The sequence below is a fragment of the Brachionichthys hirsutus genome, chromosome 8 (genome assembly GCF_040956055.1).
Source record: "Brachionichthys hirsutus isolate HB-005 chromosome 8, CSIRO-AGI_Bhir_v1, whole genome shotgun sequence".
Classification (NCBI taxonomy): Eukaryota; Metazoa; Chordata; class Actinopteri; order Lophiiformes; family Brachionichthyidae; genus Brachionichthys; species Brachionichthys hirsutus.
Genome location: NC_090904.1, coordinates 8,493,749 through 8,512,368, shown reverse-complemented (window position 1 = coordinate 8,512,368; position 18,620 = coordinate 8,493,749). Strand labels below are relative to the sequence as shown.

The following is an 18,620-nucleotide window of genomic DNA, read 5'->3' as shown; positions in this document are numbered from 1 at the left end:
CCGTCTCTACCAAACCTTTAGATTGAAATTAATTTAGATTTAAACCTAATATTTATTTAAGCTCTTTTATATTTGGACTTGGTGGTTCTGAGTTTGGACAGAAGTCTGTTTCAGACACTCCAGCAGCGACTGGTCAACTGAGTGCAGCTTCATGCAGAAACAGCTTGGGGCCAGCAGGCTACAGGAGCCCGATTGGGGGCCGGGTGGGGGGGGGGTCTGGGTGAGGTGCGCTGGGGCAGCGGGGTTGTAGATGCTGGGCCGTCACACATGACAACCTGTCAACCTGTCATGAATCGACCTGCAGGCACAACGGCGGACCGGCAGCAGGTCTTTGTTTGACGGAACGTGTGATGAGTTTAGACGAGGGGACGGTAGTTTGGATTCATGAGGAGAAAATCTACAAAATCACGTGGATTAAATTTTAATTTGAATAATCGTCCGGAACTCTGTCCTTTGGCAGCAGCTAAAATCCCTGAGGAGCGAGAGATGAACCTCCCTCCACATGTCTTTCCCTCTCCTCTGTCTCGGAGCGAATGTTGTCCACACTGACCAGAAAATTTAGTCCAACATTTGTCAGCAGGACAGATGGAGGGATGGGTTGATGAACGAGTGAAGGATGAGATGAGGACGACGGATGGGGGGACAGGCAGCCCTAGGCCCCTGGAGCCAGAGTGTCTCTCGTCCGTCTCTTTCAGACATTTGAGTTTGATTCTGACAGATTAGACAGGGGCCGATACTGAATAAATACTGAAACAAAGACCCAGAACCATCAGAAACAAAAACCAGTATCCAGAACCACCAAGAACAAAGACCAGTATGCAGAACCCCCAGGAACAAAGACCAGTACCCAGAATCTCCAGGAAAAAGACCAGTAGCCAGAACCGCCTGGAACAAAGACCAGAATCACCAGGGAAAAAAATCAGTAACCAGAAACATCAGAAGCAGGTGTAGCAGAAAAAGACCTGCAGGGAAAGACAAAACCCAACTTGGACCACAAGAGCAAGAACTTTGGAGACAGGGGCCAGAAAAAAACGTCCCTTTTACAGGCAGAAACCTTGGACAGAACCTAAGACTCATAGTGGATGGCCATCTGTCTGGACCGACTGGGTTGAGAAGGAAAGAGAGAGAGAGACAGCGGTAGAAAGACAGAGAGACAATGACAGAGAAGGAGAGACAGAGACAAGGACAGGTAGGAGGAGAGTCAAAAACAGAGAAAGGGAGAGAGAGTGATAGAGAGACAGAGAGCAGGAGCAGACAAAAACATAAAGTAACATAAAGGCTGCTGAACAAGATACTGACTAAAGAGCTGCTACATAAAGCTATACATGCTAATGCTAGCGATATGGACATCAGTGTTGAAGGCCACAGGTCCAGGTTCTGCAGCACCACGGACAGGACCTGCAGACTGAGAGACAGAAAGAGGGACAAACAGAGGGAGAGAGAGCACGAGACTACTGGGAAGAGAGAGGGATTACTGACATATATTTAAAACATGAATAACCAGATGAAGAGGGAGGAGTTCAGTGCTGGCCTATGACAACATATTGATTATTGCATTGATTAACTATAAGCTTTGTTAAGAAGGAAAGTCTTTAGTCTACTCTTGAGCATAGAGATGGTGTCTGTCTCACGAACCCAATCAGGGGGGCGATTCCACAATAAAGGAGCTTGAGAACTGAAAGCTCCGCCCCCCAAGAACAAAGACCAATATCCAGAACTTTGTGTGACATAATGAACAGGTGTGACCTCACCTGTGTAGGACGTATAAGTGTGACCCGTGCTTCTGATGACGACCCAGTGAGTCAACAATGACAAAGATGATGTTTTCCTTCCCACATGTGGGTCAACCGTCAGCACCATGTAGGACTTACCTTCGGCTTCCTGAGTAAATCAGAGCTCTGGGGTTCTTTTTCCTCATGAACTCAACGATCCCGAGTTCTTTCCGGTGAGCAGAGTACCCGGGGGTGGAGGGGAACAGGCTTAGGTGGACTTCGGCCTTGCACACGGGCCAGGCTAATAACTCGGACACGAGCTGACTACGTGTTTGTAAGGAGTTTAAGGAACATTGGAGGGAGGTCGTTTTATTAAGGTGAGGAGGTAAAGAGGGTATACAGGAGAGAAAAGAAAGAGGCAAAGTGAGCGTTCACACAGCATGCCGAGGAAATCAACAGACAAGTCAGAACAAACGGGGGTGGGGTCCTTCCGTCAGGTAGGTGTTCGTGTGGACCGTTCACTGGTCTACTATCAGGGTGAGGGTGGTTCTACCGGAGGAACACGTGACAGGCCAAGTACTGGATGCCTACCTGTTCCCGTGGACATGGGAGGCGCAGAAGGCAAAGCTGTAGTGCAGCAGGGTGGGGTCGATCATGGCGCCGTTCTCCGCCCTCTCCAGCAGGTCGCTCAGGTAACATAAATGTCGATGACAGCCTCGAACGCCATAGCGAGCGCAGTACTCGTCCAAGACAAACACTTGACCAGGACTAAACCAGCCCTGTCGGCGACACACACAAATAGCATTCAGGACTGGAAGCTAGCCAGCTAGCTTGCTGGACAGGTAATTACATTGTCCTCCACCATCACCAGTTACGATGCTGTCAGAAGCCTTGACTCCTCACTGCCCTCTAGTGGACATATCAGTCCGAAAGTATTGGACACATGGTAGGATGTGTGTTGTTGTGATTTTTGTGAAATACTGTTTACATTTCTTTTTTTACAAATTTAGTTAGTCTTTTGAATTTTGTCTTTGTGAAATATTCTTTGTCCTATTTGATGTCAAAAAGTCAGATCAAAAGTTGATGTCAGGTACAGTCAGCCACAGCGGACTGAAGTCTTTGCGTACCAGACAGGAGTAGGAGTCGTTGAGTCGGTGGTCCAGAGTGAGGCGCTGTACCAGCTCAAACAGCGAGCCGTGGTCGAAGTTACACGGATTGGCTGAAATAAACTCATCCATTCCGTGCTTCTGGGCTCGATCGGCATCTGCAGACAAACATTTATCATCCGAAGAGAAGGAAAGAGAAGGAGGAGTTCAGGTGGATCAAGAGTTCATTTCACTGAAACATCTGAGCAGAACATCTCTCATCAGTTACTCTACCCCCAACCCAGTACCAGGATACAGAACCACTATGGTCCCTGGTTGGGTCCACCTCCGACTATAGAAGCACACTACTCGCTTTGTTCCCGTCGATCCAGTCGATTGTGGGAGCGAAGGTTATATCGAGCTCCATCAAACAGCCAATGTCCTCCTCTCTGCCCATCGGATGCACCCCAGCTGTCAATCAACCAAGAAAACAAAGAGCGGGACGCTGGGCGCTGATGGTGCCCCCTCCATGAGCCCGCCCCCCTACAAATCTAAAAAGGTGACATTGTGCTGCCCCTTTGGTTCTGGAGCTGGTGGCCTGTCAGGTCTGCTTGATGTGACTGGGCGGCAGGCTGGACAGTAACATGCAGTGACATTAGTCACCCCCGTCCATCTGGACTGGGGAGGGACAGCCCCAACGATGATTGATGGCTGCTATTCATTTATAGATCCAGAAGAGAGAAACTGGGAGGCAGAGACCCGGTCCTGATGGCCTAACACATTTATCGGACCACGAAACGCATCAAGATCTTCATGGAAATCTGCATCAGTGTAAGATGCCCCTGAAAGGACCCTCAGGAGAGCTGGTACCAGAACCATCTAGTAGCAGTTCTAGTCACTGGTTCCTCTGAACATTCCTCAGGATAGCTGGTCTTCAGAGTCTCTGGGGAACCAATGATCAAAGGTCTCTGGAATGAAAGCATCTTAAGCAATCTTCAGACTCTAAACGGGTCGGTAGCCCGGCTCACTGGCTGTGTTGACATGCTTCTAATGTTAATCAGACCCGGTTCTGAGCGACCCGTGGGCCTCCTACCTGATCTGTGAGCCGGGTGAGCACCAACATAAATCAAAAATAGGAACAGGTAAAATGGGTTAGGGGTATATATATAATTATAGACAGAAGTCACCGCTCCGTGGGGGGGGGGGGGCACGGTGCTGTATCCAGGTGTGAACTGACAGTAACCGTCAGATCACTGTTTTATTAATGACCTGCCTCTTTTAAGCTGGTAATTACCAACTGCTGGGACTCAGCAGGACTCCAACGGAGGAGGAGGAGGAGGAAGAGGAAGAGGAAGAGGAAGAAGGAGATGATCTTTAGATTTGATCATTTCCCCTTATTATTGAACCAGAGTCCAATAATTTAGTGCGCCATCATCATCATCATCAGTGTGCTGTCAGGCTATAAGCTAACTCACAGAACTGAGATATAGGCGCATCAAGCTGTGGCGCCGCCCCGCCCCTGGAGTTCAGCTTCTGGACCTGAGTGGGGGGAACCGGTTTGTGGGACTGGCCGGTGGCTCGGTACATGGCCTGGACCCACAGGATCCGGTCCTGCTCGTCGTTGCTGGCAAAGATCACGGTGTCGCCTTCTTTCACAGCATTGAAGAACGTCCGACCGCCGTCCAGACCTGCAGGACACAAGAAGAAGAAGTTCATGGGTGCCGTTTGACCCGTCCGACCAATCAAGTGGCCCTGCTGGTCAAACAGACCCCTGTCTCATTGGATGGCCTGTTGCTGGAATCCCCCCCCCCCCCCCCCCCTCCTTCATGGACTCGCTGCGCTCATTCTTCCTCAGGTGTGTTTTGCCGTACCTGGTTGTGGGTCGGTGTAATCCACAGTGTAGCCGTCCAGCTGGAGCAGCTCGACAGGCTCCGCCTTCTTCTCTCTGTAGCTGCACATGGCAAAGGTGTACTGACTCACCTGGACCAACAGAGAGGGGAACGCTTTAGTCATCAAAGGTCTGTATAAGTGGTTCAGCATCTGGGACTACCTCCCAGCAATATTCTGAACTGTTATAAAAAAATATATAAATTGGAAATTGATGATATAGTGCTTGCTGCATTGGACATCTTTATCTCTCTTTTTTTTTTTTTTTTTTACCAAAATTCTTTGCCCAAGTTAGGGGGGTACTTGAATGAAAAAACTGTCCACAGGGGGTACATCACTGAAAAAAGGTTGAGAACCACTGCCCTACAGCATAGCGCTGTAATATTCCCTACAGCATAGCGCTGTAGCATACCCTATAGCATAGCGCTGTCGCTTGCATTTTGTTATTTGTTGTTACTTCCTGTTACATGTTGCACGATTGCACCGAAACAACTTCCTAGACAATAGCTGTAAAGTTATTCTGATTCCGATTCTTATTTTGGAAAGGAAACATCTTCAGACTTTGATCAAAGGTCCAGATGCTTCTTCATCCTTCAGGGAAAATGGATCACTGATGAGGAACATGTGATTCCAGACGGAGGAGACTTCCAGGGTGGTGTTCAGGATGTAGCGGTGAAGGCGGAGGGATACGACGTCTGCTGGTTGTGATTCGCCTCCCGTACTGATGTGAACATAAACGACGGTAACGGTCCTCTCCTCTCCACCGCCTCTCCTCTCCATCCCTTCATCCTGACTGACAGCTCAGAGATGAAGCTGCTGTTTGGGGGATGTGGGGGGGGGGGGGGGGGGGCTGTACTTTATGTGGTGTCCTGGAGGCCAAGGAGCTGCTGGAGAGTCGGTCCATGCTTTATGTGGCCTCAGGTGTCATCAGCGTTGTCACGGGGAATCTCGTTTGTCACGGCTGCAGCTGCAGATGGAGGGAGAGCTGCCACTTGCAGCAGCAGAGGTGGCAGCAGGGCGGACCGGTCCAGCCCAGTGATTGATGATGACAGGCTGGTTTGACTGGCAGCTACAGCTAGCATAGCATGGCTACTCCTGTGTTAGCAGCGGCAGACCACAGCAACCAATCAGAGCCAGGTTAGTGCTTGTCCTGCTGGCTTCGGTTCAGCGCCGCAAAAAACACACGTTGCTAAACCGGATCTACTTCCATGATTAAAGTGCAGTTTCCACATTTTCCTGGATTCTTCTTTCAAAGGAGGAATCCTGACCAGCACACGCTTTGCTGGAGTTCTGGTCTCCAACAGAAGACAAATGATAAAAGGAGCGTGAGCAAAGAACATCTCTAACACACACACACACACACACACACACACACTGTATTGACCAGTGTTTGTCACTTGCTATATATTTAGCTGAAGGCGAGTAAGCGGCTTCAAGTTGGCGACGCTCTGGCTTTTCTAGCTGCAAGTGTTAGTCCAGCTAGTGTTCACTCCACTTTGTCAATCCGCTGTCAACACGTAGCTCTGAGACATGCCCCCCCCCCACAACACAGCCCCACACCCACCTCCCGACACAGAGCCACCAGGAAATGGCTGCTGCCCCCACCGCCAACCCTCCACCTCCTGACAAAAGTCATTCGTCTTACAGCAGAGGGACGACTCTGCAGCCACTCATGGAACAGCAGCATAATAATCAATAATCAATCACTGATGACGGTCCTCTTCATGTGTGCATTTCATTGAAGGAGGACAGGAAGTAATTAGTTGGTTATTGGTTATTGATTACGGACACTGCACAGCCTCACACAATAAAGAGTAAAAATCAATCAATCAATCAATCAATCAATCAATCAATTCCCTCAGATGTTTTAGTGTGATCATTTTTCAGTAATGACCCATCTCAATCACACCCTCCTCCTCCTCCTCCTCACCGTGACGAAGGACAAACATGTGTTTGATCTGTTTTATTTTCAGTTCTGGTTAAAAAATGTAAATCCTTCTGGACCAGCAGAACTGGACCGTCAGTTGTGATAGAACTTCTAGAAATGAATGACCTTTTATCTTTTTGTTGTTTGGTCTATTTAATGAGTTTAAACCAGAAACCGAGTGAAAACAAAACGACATTTCATTAGAAATACTTTTTTATATTTAAAAAAATGGCTGCTGATTTCTTGATATTGAATGATAAATGTAATAATAAAAAAAGTGTTCATATTTATGCATAGAGAATGTGTGATTGATTAAAAATTACTTTAATAATAACGTTGCAAACATCTGTCATATTTATTTATGACACAGACGAGGCAGCAGAATTTTTATTTCACATTTTCAATGTGTTTGAAAATGTGACCGAGAATTTCAAAAATAGATGATTTCACCCAAAATGTGAAAGGAATTTTTTATAGTTTTGATTTGAAATTAATTCTCTGAAGATAATTCAGGAATATTTGAATAAAATAGTAGATAAAAGAAGAATACATTTTTTAAATGACTTAAAATAACATTCATAGTCATTATTTTTATTTGCTCTACTTTGACTGAATGTTTAAAATGTAAACCCATTTATAAATTTTTTGTCATAAAGATATTTATAGAAACATCATGAAAACCTTTTCTCTTTTCATTTTGTCAGGATTCTTTTTTTTAATACAATTCTCTATTTAGACAGAAACACAGATTGAGCAACACAGAAATATGTCATTCTAAAACCGTAATTTCCGCTAAAAAAATTGTTTACAATATCATTTGTAAGCGTCCTCCCTAATGAATTTATTGATCATCAGTTTATTGACATCTAAAGCGGCTTGGACGGATGCTGGTGGTGTCGCCACCTCGCACAGAACTTGACGTGCCGGGCTGTGACTAAAGGTGTGACTGTTCTGCATTCTCACCTGGACCAGAACAAAGAACCGTTTCTTCCATCTCTTCCACACGTTCTTCCCGATGGCCCAGAGATACCTGCAGGATGAAAGCAGCGAACCAGTGAAGCCTTCTGTCCTCCGAAGTCCGAACCACCTGAGCTCAGCCTGACGGGGAAGCAGGGGCACGTGCTGACCTCTGGTGGTGGAACACCAGTACCACACCCGTCTCTGACTGGACGTTTGTTCCTCGGTCAGAACTTTGTTGGGCCGGATGTACTACATGCCCAAAAGTACTAGAACATCCTACGGTAGGGGTAGGGAGAACTACGAACCGTAACACAGACTGCTTGTGTGTCCCTCATTACCTGTGACCAGATTTAAACTACCTGAATCTCCCGCCTGGGATAAACGTGTCCCTTACCCACAATGCTTCATGTTCTGGGGTTTGTCCATGCGAATGGCCAGTTTGATCCTGAGGTCGCTGTCCAGACAGCCTTTGGACACCGTCATCTTATGGAGCTCTGACTGTTTGGGGCAGTTGGGGGTCGGGTGGAGCACAACCTGGGAGGGGCGTCACAAAGAAGGTTGGTTAAACTGACCAATCGGGAGAATGCTGTTAACCTGGTTTAAATCCTGAGTCTCACGTCCTCGTCCTCCTTTGGTCATTTTTAGTCTGATCATCCTGTTTTAGTTAGTGCCAGCTATAACACGTTTAGCTGTCACTAGTTGTTTACCTAATTATTCAGTATGTGAGTTGGTTTGTATGGTTGTGACTTATCTTTACATCACTGAAGGAGTTGTAAATTGAGTTTTGTTGTACAGTTTTACAATGATAATAAAGGCATTCTGATTCTGATTCCAGATGGTCGCATCGGACCGGAACCGGCGACTAAACCTTTGGATCGTGTCTCTTCTTACCTTCCCCAGCTCTTTATCTTCTAGAGCCAACACTCCGGTACTCTCAGTGAGCAGCTTCACCTTCACAGCAGGTAAGGGCTGGGTGGTAGTGAAGTCACCCTGGGTGCCCCATCTACACACACAGACACGCACACACACACAATCGTCACACCTTCACTCTTTTAGTTCACAATCATGTTTCCAGCAGCAGTAGACAACTGTTCTTCAAGGACACCTAGCGTAGCATGGGATAAACGTACTAAAGACATGCTCAGTGTGAATAAATAAACAGGAAGTAGTGGCCTGTGTCTGCTGGATGTCATCAGCTGCAGTCTGGAATCTCAGCATGATTTAATGCAACATTCATATTTCACAAAACAATTTAGTATAAAAGAAGCTAAATTAAAAATTACAGAAATCCATAAAATGGAGATAATATGACCAAGAATAAGAACTCTAGACTTAGAATGATGTTTTTCTAGTAAAACAAGAATCCAGGGAGGTCAGACAGATCCATCCTCCGCCGTCACCATCAGAAAATACACTTAACAAAATCCTCTAAGAGCTCATCACATCCCGTCATGTATTTATAATGATTTAGCTCTTCTATTTGACCCTCCTTCTGGCTGACCTCAGAAAACATTAGTTTACTGATGATATTTGTGAGTTACATGCATTGGCCAGCAGGAGGCAGCGTGGCCTGACTGCTAACGTGCATACGTTGGTTTGGACGCCTCGGCCTGGTCCGTCTGGAGTTTGTGTCCTCCCTCCACCTCCATGGTGCAGTAAACGATCCGGTTCGGGGCCAAGGACTTCAGACCCTGGACCTCCAGGATCACGACCTGCAACACACAAAGACACACGTCTCAGACGCAACAAGTCAAAACACCCTGAGACAGACGCTGGTCCACCCGAAAGAAAAAACACCCTGAGACAGACGCTGGTCCACCGGAAAGACAAAACACCCTGAGACAGACGCTGGTCCACCAGAAAGACAAAACACCCTGAGACAGACGCTGGTCCACCCGAAAGACAAAACACCCTGAGACTGAAGCTGGTCCACCAGAAAGACAAAACACCCTGAGACAGACGCTGGTCCACCGGAAAGACAAAACACCCTGAGACAGACGCTGGTCCACCGGAAAGACAAAACACCCTGAGACAGACGCTGGTCCACCGGAAAGACAAAACACCCTGAGACAGACGCTGGTCCACCGGAAAGACAAAACACCCTGAGACAGACGCTGGTCCACCCGAAAGACAAAACACCCTGAGACTGAAGCTGGTCCACCAGAAAGACAAAACACCCCGAGACAGACGCTGGTCCACCGGAAAGTCAAAACACCCTGAGACTGAAGCTGGTCCACCGGAAAGACAAAACACCCTGAGACAAACGCTGGTCCACCCGAAAGACAAAACACCCTGAGACAGACGCTGGTCCACCCGAAAGACAAAACACCCAGACACAAACAAAGCAATGTAGTGTATGCTGTTCGTAGGTGTTTGTCCGAGTCCTAAACCCTAAACTAGCGCTGTTTGCTAACAGGAGGAGAAAGGTTGCTCCCTCTGGAGGAGGAGGAGGAGGAGGAGGAAAGACTCAGGATGGAGTCTGAACAGGTCCACCAACCTCCAGGGTGAAGGACAGGACCACGTCAGATTTGGACAGCGTGTTCTCGTCCTCCTGTCCCATGTCCATGATGGAGGTGTTGTGTCCCCGTTTCAGCTTCTGCAGCTTGAACTCCCCCCCCTTGGACACCGGCATGCTCTCCAGGTTGGCCATCAGCAGGTTGACGGAGGACCGCAGCTCCTCGATGTACATGGCCTCCATGTCCCTGGAGGAGAAGCGGGGAAACCTCCCAACATACTGCAGGAGACGGGAGGACAAAGGATGAACCGCTGAGGAGGATCCACTCATCTGTCCATCCCTCGTCCATCGATCACGCATCCTTCACTCATCTGTCCATTATCTGTTAATCACTCATCCGTCCATTATCTGTCAATCACTCATCCGTCCTTCAATCATCCGTCCTTCACTCATCTGTCCATCATTATCTGTCCATCCCTAATCTGTCCATCATTATCTGTCCATCCTTATCTGTCCATCATTATCTGTCCATCCCTAATCTGTCTATTATTATCTGTCCATCATTATCTGTCCATCCTTATCTGTCCATCATTATCTGTCCATCCTTATCTGTCCATCCCTAATCTATCCATCATTATCTGTCCATTATTATCCGTCCATCACTCATCCGTCCTTCACTCATCCGTCCATCTTACTCGAGCGATCTGGTCGGCCATCTGCAGCCGTCCGTCCAGCTCTCTCCTGATCTGTGCTGCCTGTTCATCGGGGTTGTCCAGCTGTAGAAAGACAGGCAGACAGTTCAGCTGTAATTTGAATAAAAATAAACGTTCAAAACTGAAACGGAAACAAACTTCAAATTCACCCAAAAATTAGATGCGAAAGTGAATTTCTGTGATTGATTCATTGAAGAGTTATCGAATTACGCCTTGGAAACCCTCATCAGGGACAAATCCCGCTCACAGGACGAGCCTGCAACCCGTAACCATGGAAACCCGAGACAATACAAATGCTAAGAGCCCCTTCAGTACTTTGATGTTGTTTAAGGTTTAATGAGAAGATATTAAAGCCAGTCTGTTTTAAAGAGCGTAGGGGGAGGCTGCTGCAGCCAATCACAGGTCAATCAATCACGCTGCCTTTAAACCAATCAGACGGAGATAAACAACCCTCTGGCCACCACCACCATCATCATCATCATCATCGCAGCAGCAGATGGTGCAGGACGTGAGGGCAGGTTGAATCCTAAAACGAGCTCGCACAACAACAAAGTAAACGTAAACATATATTCTGTTTACGTTTACTGAATGACATCATCAAGGTCAAGGGGTGACGCCGGACCACAACTGTCCAATCAAAACGCTGCTTGTCAGCAGTGACGTGTGGAGAGGATGATGATGGTGAGGCTCTGACTTCATCAATCACATCTACAAACTGATGAACCTAAAGATTATGTTATTATTGATTGGCAGCAGTTAACAGGTAAAATTAAAAATTGAATATGTTCTGATTCAAGTCAAACAATAAATTACCTTATAAAGCTACTGTTTGTTATACCGGTAAATAAATCCTTTGATCTGCCGCAATAATGTAATGAATTTAAATGAAAATACCTCAAATTGAGGGCTTTTCTTAGAAATGTTTCGGGATTAAAAAAGAGATTAATTAGATTAATTAATCACAGATCATAATTAATCGGCCTTTTACAGGTAGCAAAGCAGGAATATGCAAGGCTCATTGTACAAATTACAGGGAAAAGGGACAATGAATGATGTTTAATTATCATAAAATGTAATCTAATGATATAATTTGGACAAATTCGGCGGGCCGGATTAAATGACCCAACGGGCCGTATATGGCCCGCGGGCCTTAGTTTGCCCATGCCTGGTCTAACCAGAGTGAGGAAGAGAAGATGCTCTCCAGATTTCATGAGGAAACCGAACTGGAGCATCCTTGGGGTGATCAGTATTTATCTATTGATCCACAGACCAATCAGCGTGTTGTTCTTTCTCAGTCCTAATATCTGATCCCATCTGATAAAGAGGAGACGCTCTTCCTCCCTCGCTACATTTCCGCCATGATGAGCCGATATTGAATTTGTCTCCGGGCTGAATCCATCACTGCTGGCCGAGCAGCATCCATCAGAGGGGGGCGGAGCCTAGCTGCTCTTTATGGGGATGTGCGCAGTTTGCTAGCCGATCAGCTGGTCTGATGCTCTGCATGTTTCTACTGCATGAAGTCACATTATGTCCACTCTGTCATCATCGCGTATTCTTCCACCTAAAGTAATCATTCGATCTGATTTGGAGACTCCGCCCTGATCAGTTGGCACAGGTCCCGGTCTCCCTGGATACGCAGAATCTTTTGCATCAAGATGTTTGTCTTATCTTCTCAGTAATTAGCGAGACGCCCCCACCAAGATAAAACAGCTGTGCATCTTCTGGGTCGGGCTTCCGGTATCTGTGGTTCAGACAATCCGGTCATCAGAGCATCAACATGTTGCCTTCAGAAGCTGCAGACGGAGACGGATGCGTCTCTTCTTTGTTGGTCCTATTGGTGGTTGTCTCATCAGCCCGGAGACGAGCGCCAGCAGGGTCAGAACCAGCAGAGGGATTAGAACCGGCGGAGGGATTAGAGAATTAGCTCCGGTTGCAGTCGGTTGAGGAGTGTTAAAAACCATAAAGTCCAGTTGTACAGCGCAGCAGAAGGACGACGTCTCCGGAGACACATGTCCGGCGCTCTGACCACCCGCTTTGTGATTTTTATTTCCCTCCAAGGATCCAGCAGAAACTGGAGATGCTCTCGAGCTATCATCACACTTTAAAAATGTGTTTTCAATAAAAGCAGACTGTTCATGAACATCGCTGGTGAACTGGTTAAGAGATTAACCAGTTCACCAGGTTGCATTTTTGGGACACATTTCAAGGAGCCTTTGAGATGCTTCAGGACCACTAATTGTAGAAAGACCTCAAAAAGAGTGCAGTTCCCACCCAGGCCTGGTCTCAGACTCTGGACGAGAACTCAGACATTTCGGCGGAGGACTGACCTGACAGGCGTTGTAGAGGAGCTGGTGCTCAAACTTCTTGATGCCCAGGATCTGCTGGAACATCTCGTACAGCTGGTCCTTGCTGAGGATGAGCTCGGAGGCGGCGCTGGCCGTCATTCTCTGCTGCTGCTTCCTGAGGTCCTCCTCGCCCCGGTAGATGGTGTCGAACTTGGCCAGCCAGGAGCTGAGCACCGTCTCTTTGCTCAGGCCGTCGATCTCCGGCAGGCTGCGGACCCGCTTCTCGATGTGCTTCTTGAAAACCTCCCGAGAGTCGCTGGCCGAGCAGCCGCCGCTCTGCACCATCCGCGACACGCGGTCGCTCTTCAGGAAGACCTGCGGTCAGTTTATCAATCAAGAGCTTTTCCCATCAGCAGCATGACAGACAGACAGACAAACAGGCAGACAGACAGACAGGCTCCTTTGGTTCTGGATGGATGGATCTAGTTTTTATGCGTTTAGACCAGGGGTCGGCAAACTAAGACACCCAAGGCTATTTATGATGACACGCGGAGAGTCCAAATTTTATTTTGTTATTTTTTTTGTGATCGTGACCGTCACCTGCCCTCTCGGCAGATTAGCCTATCATGTTTTATTGAGTTCTATTAAGAATACTTAAAGGAGGCTTTCCTTTCGACGCCGGTAAGTTTTGTGTGTTTCCTACACAGCACCGATTTATAGATGTGCACTATTATATATTATATATTACATAAGGATCAACATTTACCAGTTTCATGTCGGGCTATTGTTTTTGCAGACAGGGGAGCAATTAAATGTAAAAAGAAGAATATAATCCATAATCCAAGACTCACATCATAGTAGCTCTGGACGGCGTTGATGAAAGCCTCGTCAGCGACGATCTGAGTGTCTCCGCTGAGGAAGGCCTGGAAGCGTTCTTTGACTGTCTGCAGCTGCTGCTTATTGATCTGAACAGAAAAACACAAACGCATCACTCCCTAACCCTAACACAACACTTTATTAGTTATAAATACTGGTCCTGGGCCTTGTCAGGATCCTAAACCACCAAAATACAGATGGCAGCAAATTATGTTTTCATGAACTGAGCGTTCAATCAGATTTAAGAGGCCAGATCAGCCAGGCCCCGCCCACACAGCATCCTACCAGAAACCTGGTGACGATCCCACTGTAGCAGCACAGTAAAACTAAAACAGAGACACAACAATGACCAGTGAGCGCCTCCCTGCCTCGGCCAGCTCTGTCCACATCCCTGGTAACCGTCACCATGGTGACTGTGGCTGGGGAAGTGGTGTGAGATTACAGCTTCCTCAATAGTGGTCAAAGTTCAGCAGTGTGCATGTGCATGTGTGTGTGTGTGTGTGTGTGTGTGTGTGTGTACCCATCAAACACCAGAGCTGGACGAGATGCACAGGTCAGCTGACTTGTTCTGTCACATGACTTTAACCAGTCAACAGAGAGCCTGAACAGGTTTACAGGCCGTTACCATGGCTGCATGCATCCATCCAACAATCCATCCATCCATCCGTCCATCCATTAAACAATCTGTCCATCCATCCATCCATCCATCCATCTATCCAACCAGCCATCCATCCGTCCATGCTGCTCTACCAACTCGCTAACTCCCAGCGTTCCCATTGGTGCTGACGATGTAAAGGTTACAAGGCTCTGACAGGTCTTTGGTTCGTTTCCGATCATCTCCAGCTTCAAGAATCAATAGACATTAAATCATTTTTCACCAGGAAGCCTCCTGCAGACAGCATTTGAGCTGACGAGGGATCGTTGGTTTACAGGCATCAAACTGTGAAGACGTTCTCTGGGTTTTTATTTTTGTCTTTTTTAAACAGTATCTCCGCTGGGGACCACCTGCTGGGCTCCAGCCCGTCTATCCTGCGGATGTTGTTCCACTCCATTTGTGTATTATAAGAGGCATCTGCTGTAATGTTAAGGTCCGTTACTGCTGTCACTGCAGGGAGACGACAACAGAGGGAGGAGGAGAAAGGAGGACACCTGAAGAATGAAGGGGAGACAAACGATTGTCCCGGAGAAGAACTGAGTTTCATGCTTGTTTAATTGCAGCTGGTCGCCACTTGAAGACGGAGTTCAGAAGACCCCGCCCCTAAACGCTTCCTTCATTAATCTAGGTCAGTGTATTTTCATCAATTCTTAAATCATTCAGATTTCTGCTGATAAAACAAGGTATGGATGGATTAGAGGGATTTAGTGTTCCAGTTCTGACACACACACATACACACACTGTCATTAACTCTTTCTCCTCCTGCGTCTGAACACTCTGCTGTGAATAATACAGATTACTCACAGCAGATTAACAAAGGATTGACAAAGTGCTCATCAGGGTGAGCGCTGCTGTTCACACACTTTCAGTGTCAGTACCAATCATTCCATCCCTCTGAGGGAATGTCTGGACTCAGGATCAGATGCTAAACTGTGTTGTTAAATGTTGAGGGCGACTCCTGGACCTCGGCGTCTGAAGTCAAACTCCACTAATCTAGAAGACCAGATCAGTGTGTTCCACCGAGGGAGGGGCTGAACCACAGTTTTACAGTGTAATCTGGGAGAAATCCTCATTAAAAACATCCACAGTACTTCCATTATCCCACATTCCCAGTGGATCAGAGAAATGTAGGATTGTTTTCACACTAATGATGTTTTATTTCTGTCTCTCGCGCTCCCAGGAAAGGCTCTACGTACCCAAATAAATCCAATGTACCCGTCAACACCCACGTGTCGACCAATACGTCCACAAGGGGGCAGTGTCGCTGATTATCTGCACAAAGTCTGTGAAAGGTGTTAAAATGTAAAATCTGATCACCCCTTTTAGGTAAAAATGTTTATGCTAATAGGGTTAATGGAAGGAAACCAGTGTGACTATCATCATCAGACGCTTCCAGCAAGTGTGGGTGTGTGTGTGTGTGTGTGTGCGCACGTATCTGTGTGTGGTAGGAGCAGATCAATAGCGTTGTAGAATTCATGAGGACAGCATGTAAGCTCTAATGATGATGAAAGCCTCGCCGGCCGGCCTGCGGTGCTCGACTACACCCTCTTCCTCAGGGTGACCGGGTGAGTCGTCACCATCATCATCATCAGTCTGATCTACAGAGGCCGTGATTCGACACTCATCAGCACCGGTTCACGCGACCAGTCCACAGCTGATCAGGGACGGTGGGATGTTCCAAAGCGTCCTTCACAGAAAGGTCCACGAGTTCTGAAAAGGACATCGTGGACTCTCCAGACGGAGTCATGGAGACGGGTCGACGCCCAGAGGCATTAGAAATGTGCTTTCATGCATATTTATGACAGATCTAAAAGATTCTGAAATAGTTTTTGGTTAGGGGAAGGCGCTCAATGACAGCTATGGTACAAGCCAGCCATGAACGCACCTCTGTGTTAGTGATGCCATTAGTAGCGTACTACTAGGTAACTATGGCAACGCATGTTTTAACAGATTTACCTTTGATTTGCCCTTTCAGTCAGAACGGATTCTGGAGGAACCGGACCTTAAACTTGTCGCTTCCTGTTTTTTTTATCTCATCTTAAACCCAAACAGAAACATCAGTGACCAGCGGCAGAGACCTGCTGGAGTCTTGGCAGGTTGCCTAGCAACCTCACAGCAACACGGAGATCACGGCAGTCGCTGCGATGGAGCCACAGCATGCTGACTCAGTAAGCCCAGAGACCCCCCCACACACACACACACACACACATTACTGTTGTTTTTTTAAAAGAGAGAGCCTGAAAACGTGACGGGATGAGCTAGACTGAGTAGCACATACTGAATGCTTTAAGCATTTTCTAATGTGAAATTACAAACATCTTCTGTTCCCGTTCTGGATGAGGAGCCAGCGGAGAAGGTGCAGCTGCTTCTTGACGAAGAGGAAGAAGAGGCTGAGCCCAGGGTCACTCAGAAACCATACGATGCTCTCAGACAGAAAGGGCTTGAACAGTGAATATTGTAATCAGAGCAGAAAACACACGATGGACAGAAGAGTTCACTCAATCTCCCTTCACATTCGCCGTGGTTGAAAGTAAAGCTGCTCCTCTGCTCTTTCTGACCGCTCACCGCAACAATCTTCAAAGCGTTCTGCGTCACAGCGAGGAGCCAGTCTCAGACCGGAGGGTGCTGGTACCGATGAGACCTGAGACCTGGTCTGAGTAACAGAGATCTTGCCTACAGGTTGAACTTCCTGTTGTGGAAGAGGCCCAGTAAAGGGTGCCGTCCTCAAAGGCGTGCCGAAAAGGTTCCCGCTATAAGAAACTTACGAAAGACCGCTTGGTTTTTTTCTGAGAACGTTACGCTTCAGAGAAGTAAAGCCACACTGGGCTACTTTGTTGAACGCTCTTACCCCCCCATGACCACGTTGTTATTATTGATTTATTATTTGTGCGTGTGCTCGGCTGTGACTTCCGGTTTTTTAAGACAACCAGAGGGGCGCGAGTTGGTTTTTGGGTCTACCTGAAGGCCTCAAAGATGGAGGACACTCACATCATGTGTGGTTTTATTTGGTCCAAAAAAGGGAAATCAGCATTTCCTAAATCTGTAAAGGGGCGATGGGCTCCAGGGGGGGGGGGGGGGGGGTCCGAGGACTCCAGGACCGCCCCTGGGCCGTTCTGTCTCAGGTTGAAATGGTGATTTTTGACATGAAGGAGTCTCGACTGGTGGACGGCGTGTGATGATCACCTGACCACAGGTGTGGTCTCCGACTTCATCCATTACGCGCGTCATCAGCCCAAACAGGAGCAGCGAATCTCAACGCGCTTCTCCGCCGGTCAAGGTGTGGGAGCAACAGTTGGAGTCGTGCACGGTCCGCCGCTCCGGTCTTACCTTCTGCTGCCTGCGGGCCATGTCGGTGGGCTGCTTGGCGTTGAACGGATACGCGATGCAGCGCATCACGAACACGTACAGCTGGAGCCTCTTCTTCTTCTCCTCCTCCTCCCGCTGCATCTTCTCCAGGTCCTCTTTCTCCTTGTCGCTGCCCACCGACGGGCTCGGGCTGGAGGGGCGGCCGCCGCCGCCGCGGCCCCGCGGCTGGAGCCCCCCTCCTCCTCCTCCTCCTCCTCCTCCTTCTCCTCCTCCTCCTCCTGCTCCTCCTGCTCCTCCGCCGCCGACGCCGTGGCTGTTGCTCTCCGCGGCTCGGCCCGGGGACAGCCGGGCTCCTCCGACACTCTTCGGCGCCGCCACCTCTTTGTGCTCCGCCGGCTGGATCTCATCCCCCTCCTCCTCGCTGGAAGATGGGTCCAACATGTTGCTGCCACTGGTTCCGCTGCACTGGGCGAACTGGTGGAAGGATGAACCAGCGGATCACTCTGAGGCTGTCCGAGGAAAATGAAAGTGTGGAGTCCAGCTGGGAGGCTTGGTGATGGAGAGCAGATAAAGGGGGGATGGGTCGCCGGGGGGGGGGGGCGCGTTGACGCCCCGCAGCCTGGAGGAGGGGGCTGGGCTCGGATCTCAGGCTGCTCTGGGATCAGTTCGATCAGATCGGGAGCATAATGGGTGAACGACCACCTGATGATCCGGTCAAAAAGCGCGTGTAAATAACACACACACACACACAGGGCAGAC

General features: G+C 48.2%; 1 protein-coding gene across 1 annotated transcript in view; it reads right to left on the bottom strand.

Moving 5' to 3' along the window:
• Positions 1-18,302, bottom strand: part of cadpsa (Ca2+-dependent activator protein for secretion a) — a 43,581-nt gene extending 25,279 nt beyond the window's left edge. The window contains exons 1-14 of the mRNA XM_068742947.1: positions 17,883-18,302; positions 13,876-13,989; positions 13,067-13,399; positions 10,722-10,802; positions 10,069-10,305; positions 9,162-9,283; positions 8,463-8,574; positions 7,966-8,105; positions 7,575-7,641; positions 4,669-4,777; positions 4,273-4,485; positions 2,840-2,976; positions 2,304-2,491; positions 1,872-2,036 (exon numbers count right to left, since the gene is read on the bottom strand). Coding sequence (XP_068599048.1) covers positions 1,872-2,036; positions 2,304-2,491; positions 2,840-2,976; positions 4,273-4,485; positions 4,669-4,777; positions 7,575-7,641; positions 7,966-8,105; positions 8,463-8,574; positions 9,162-9,283; positions 10,069-10,305; positions 10,722-10,802; positions 13,067-13,399; positions 13,876-13,989; positions 17,883-18,302 — 2,438 coding nt within the window. The remainder of the gene's footprint in view (positions 1-1,871; positions 2,037-2,303; positions 2,492-2,839; positions 2,977-4,272; positions 4,486-4,668; positions 4,778-7,574; positions 7,642-7,965; positions 8,106-8,462; positions 8,575-9,161; positions 9,284-10,068; positions 10,306-10,721; positions 10,803-13,066; positions 13,400-13,875; positions 13,990-17,882) is intronic.
• Positions 18,303-18,620: the final 318 nt, after the last annotated feature.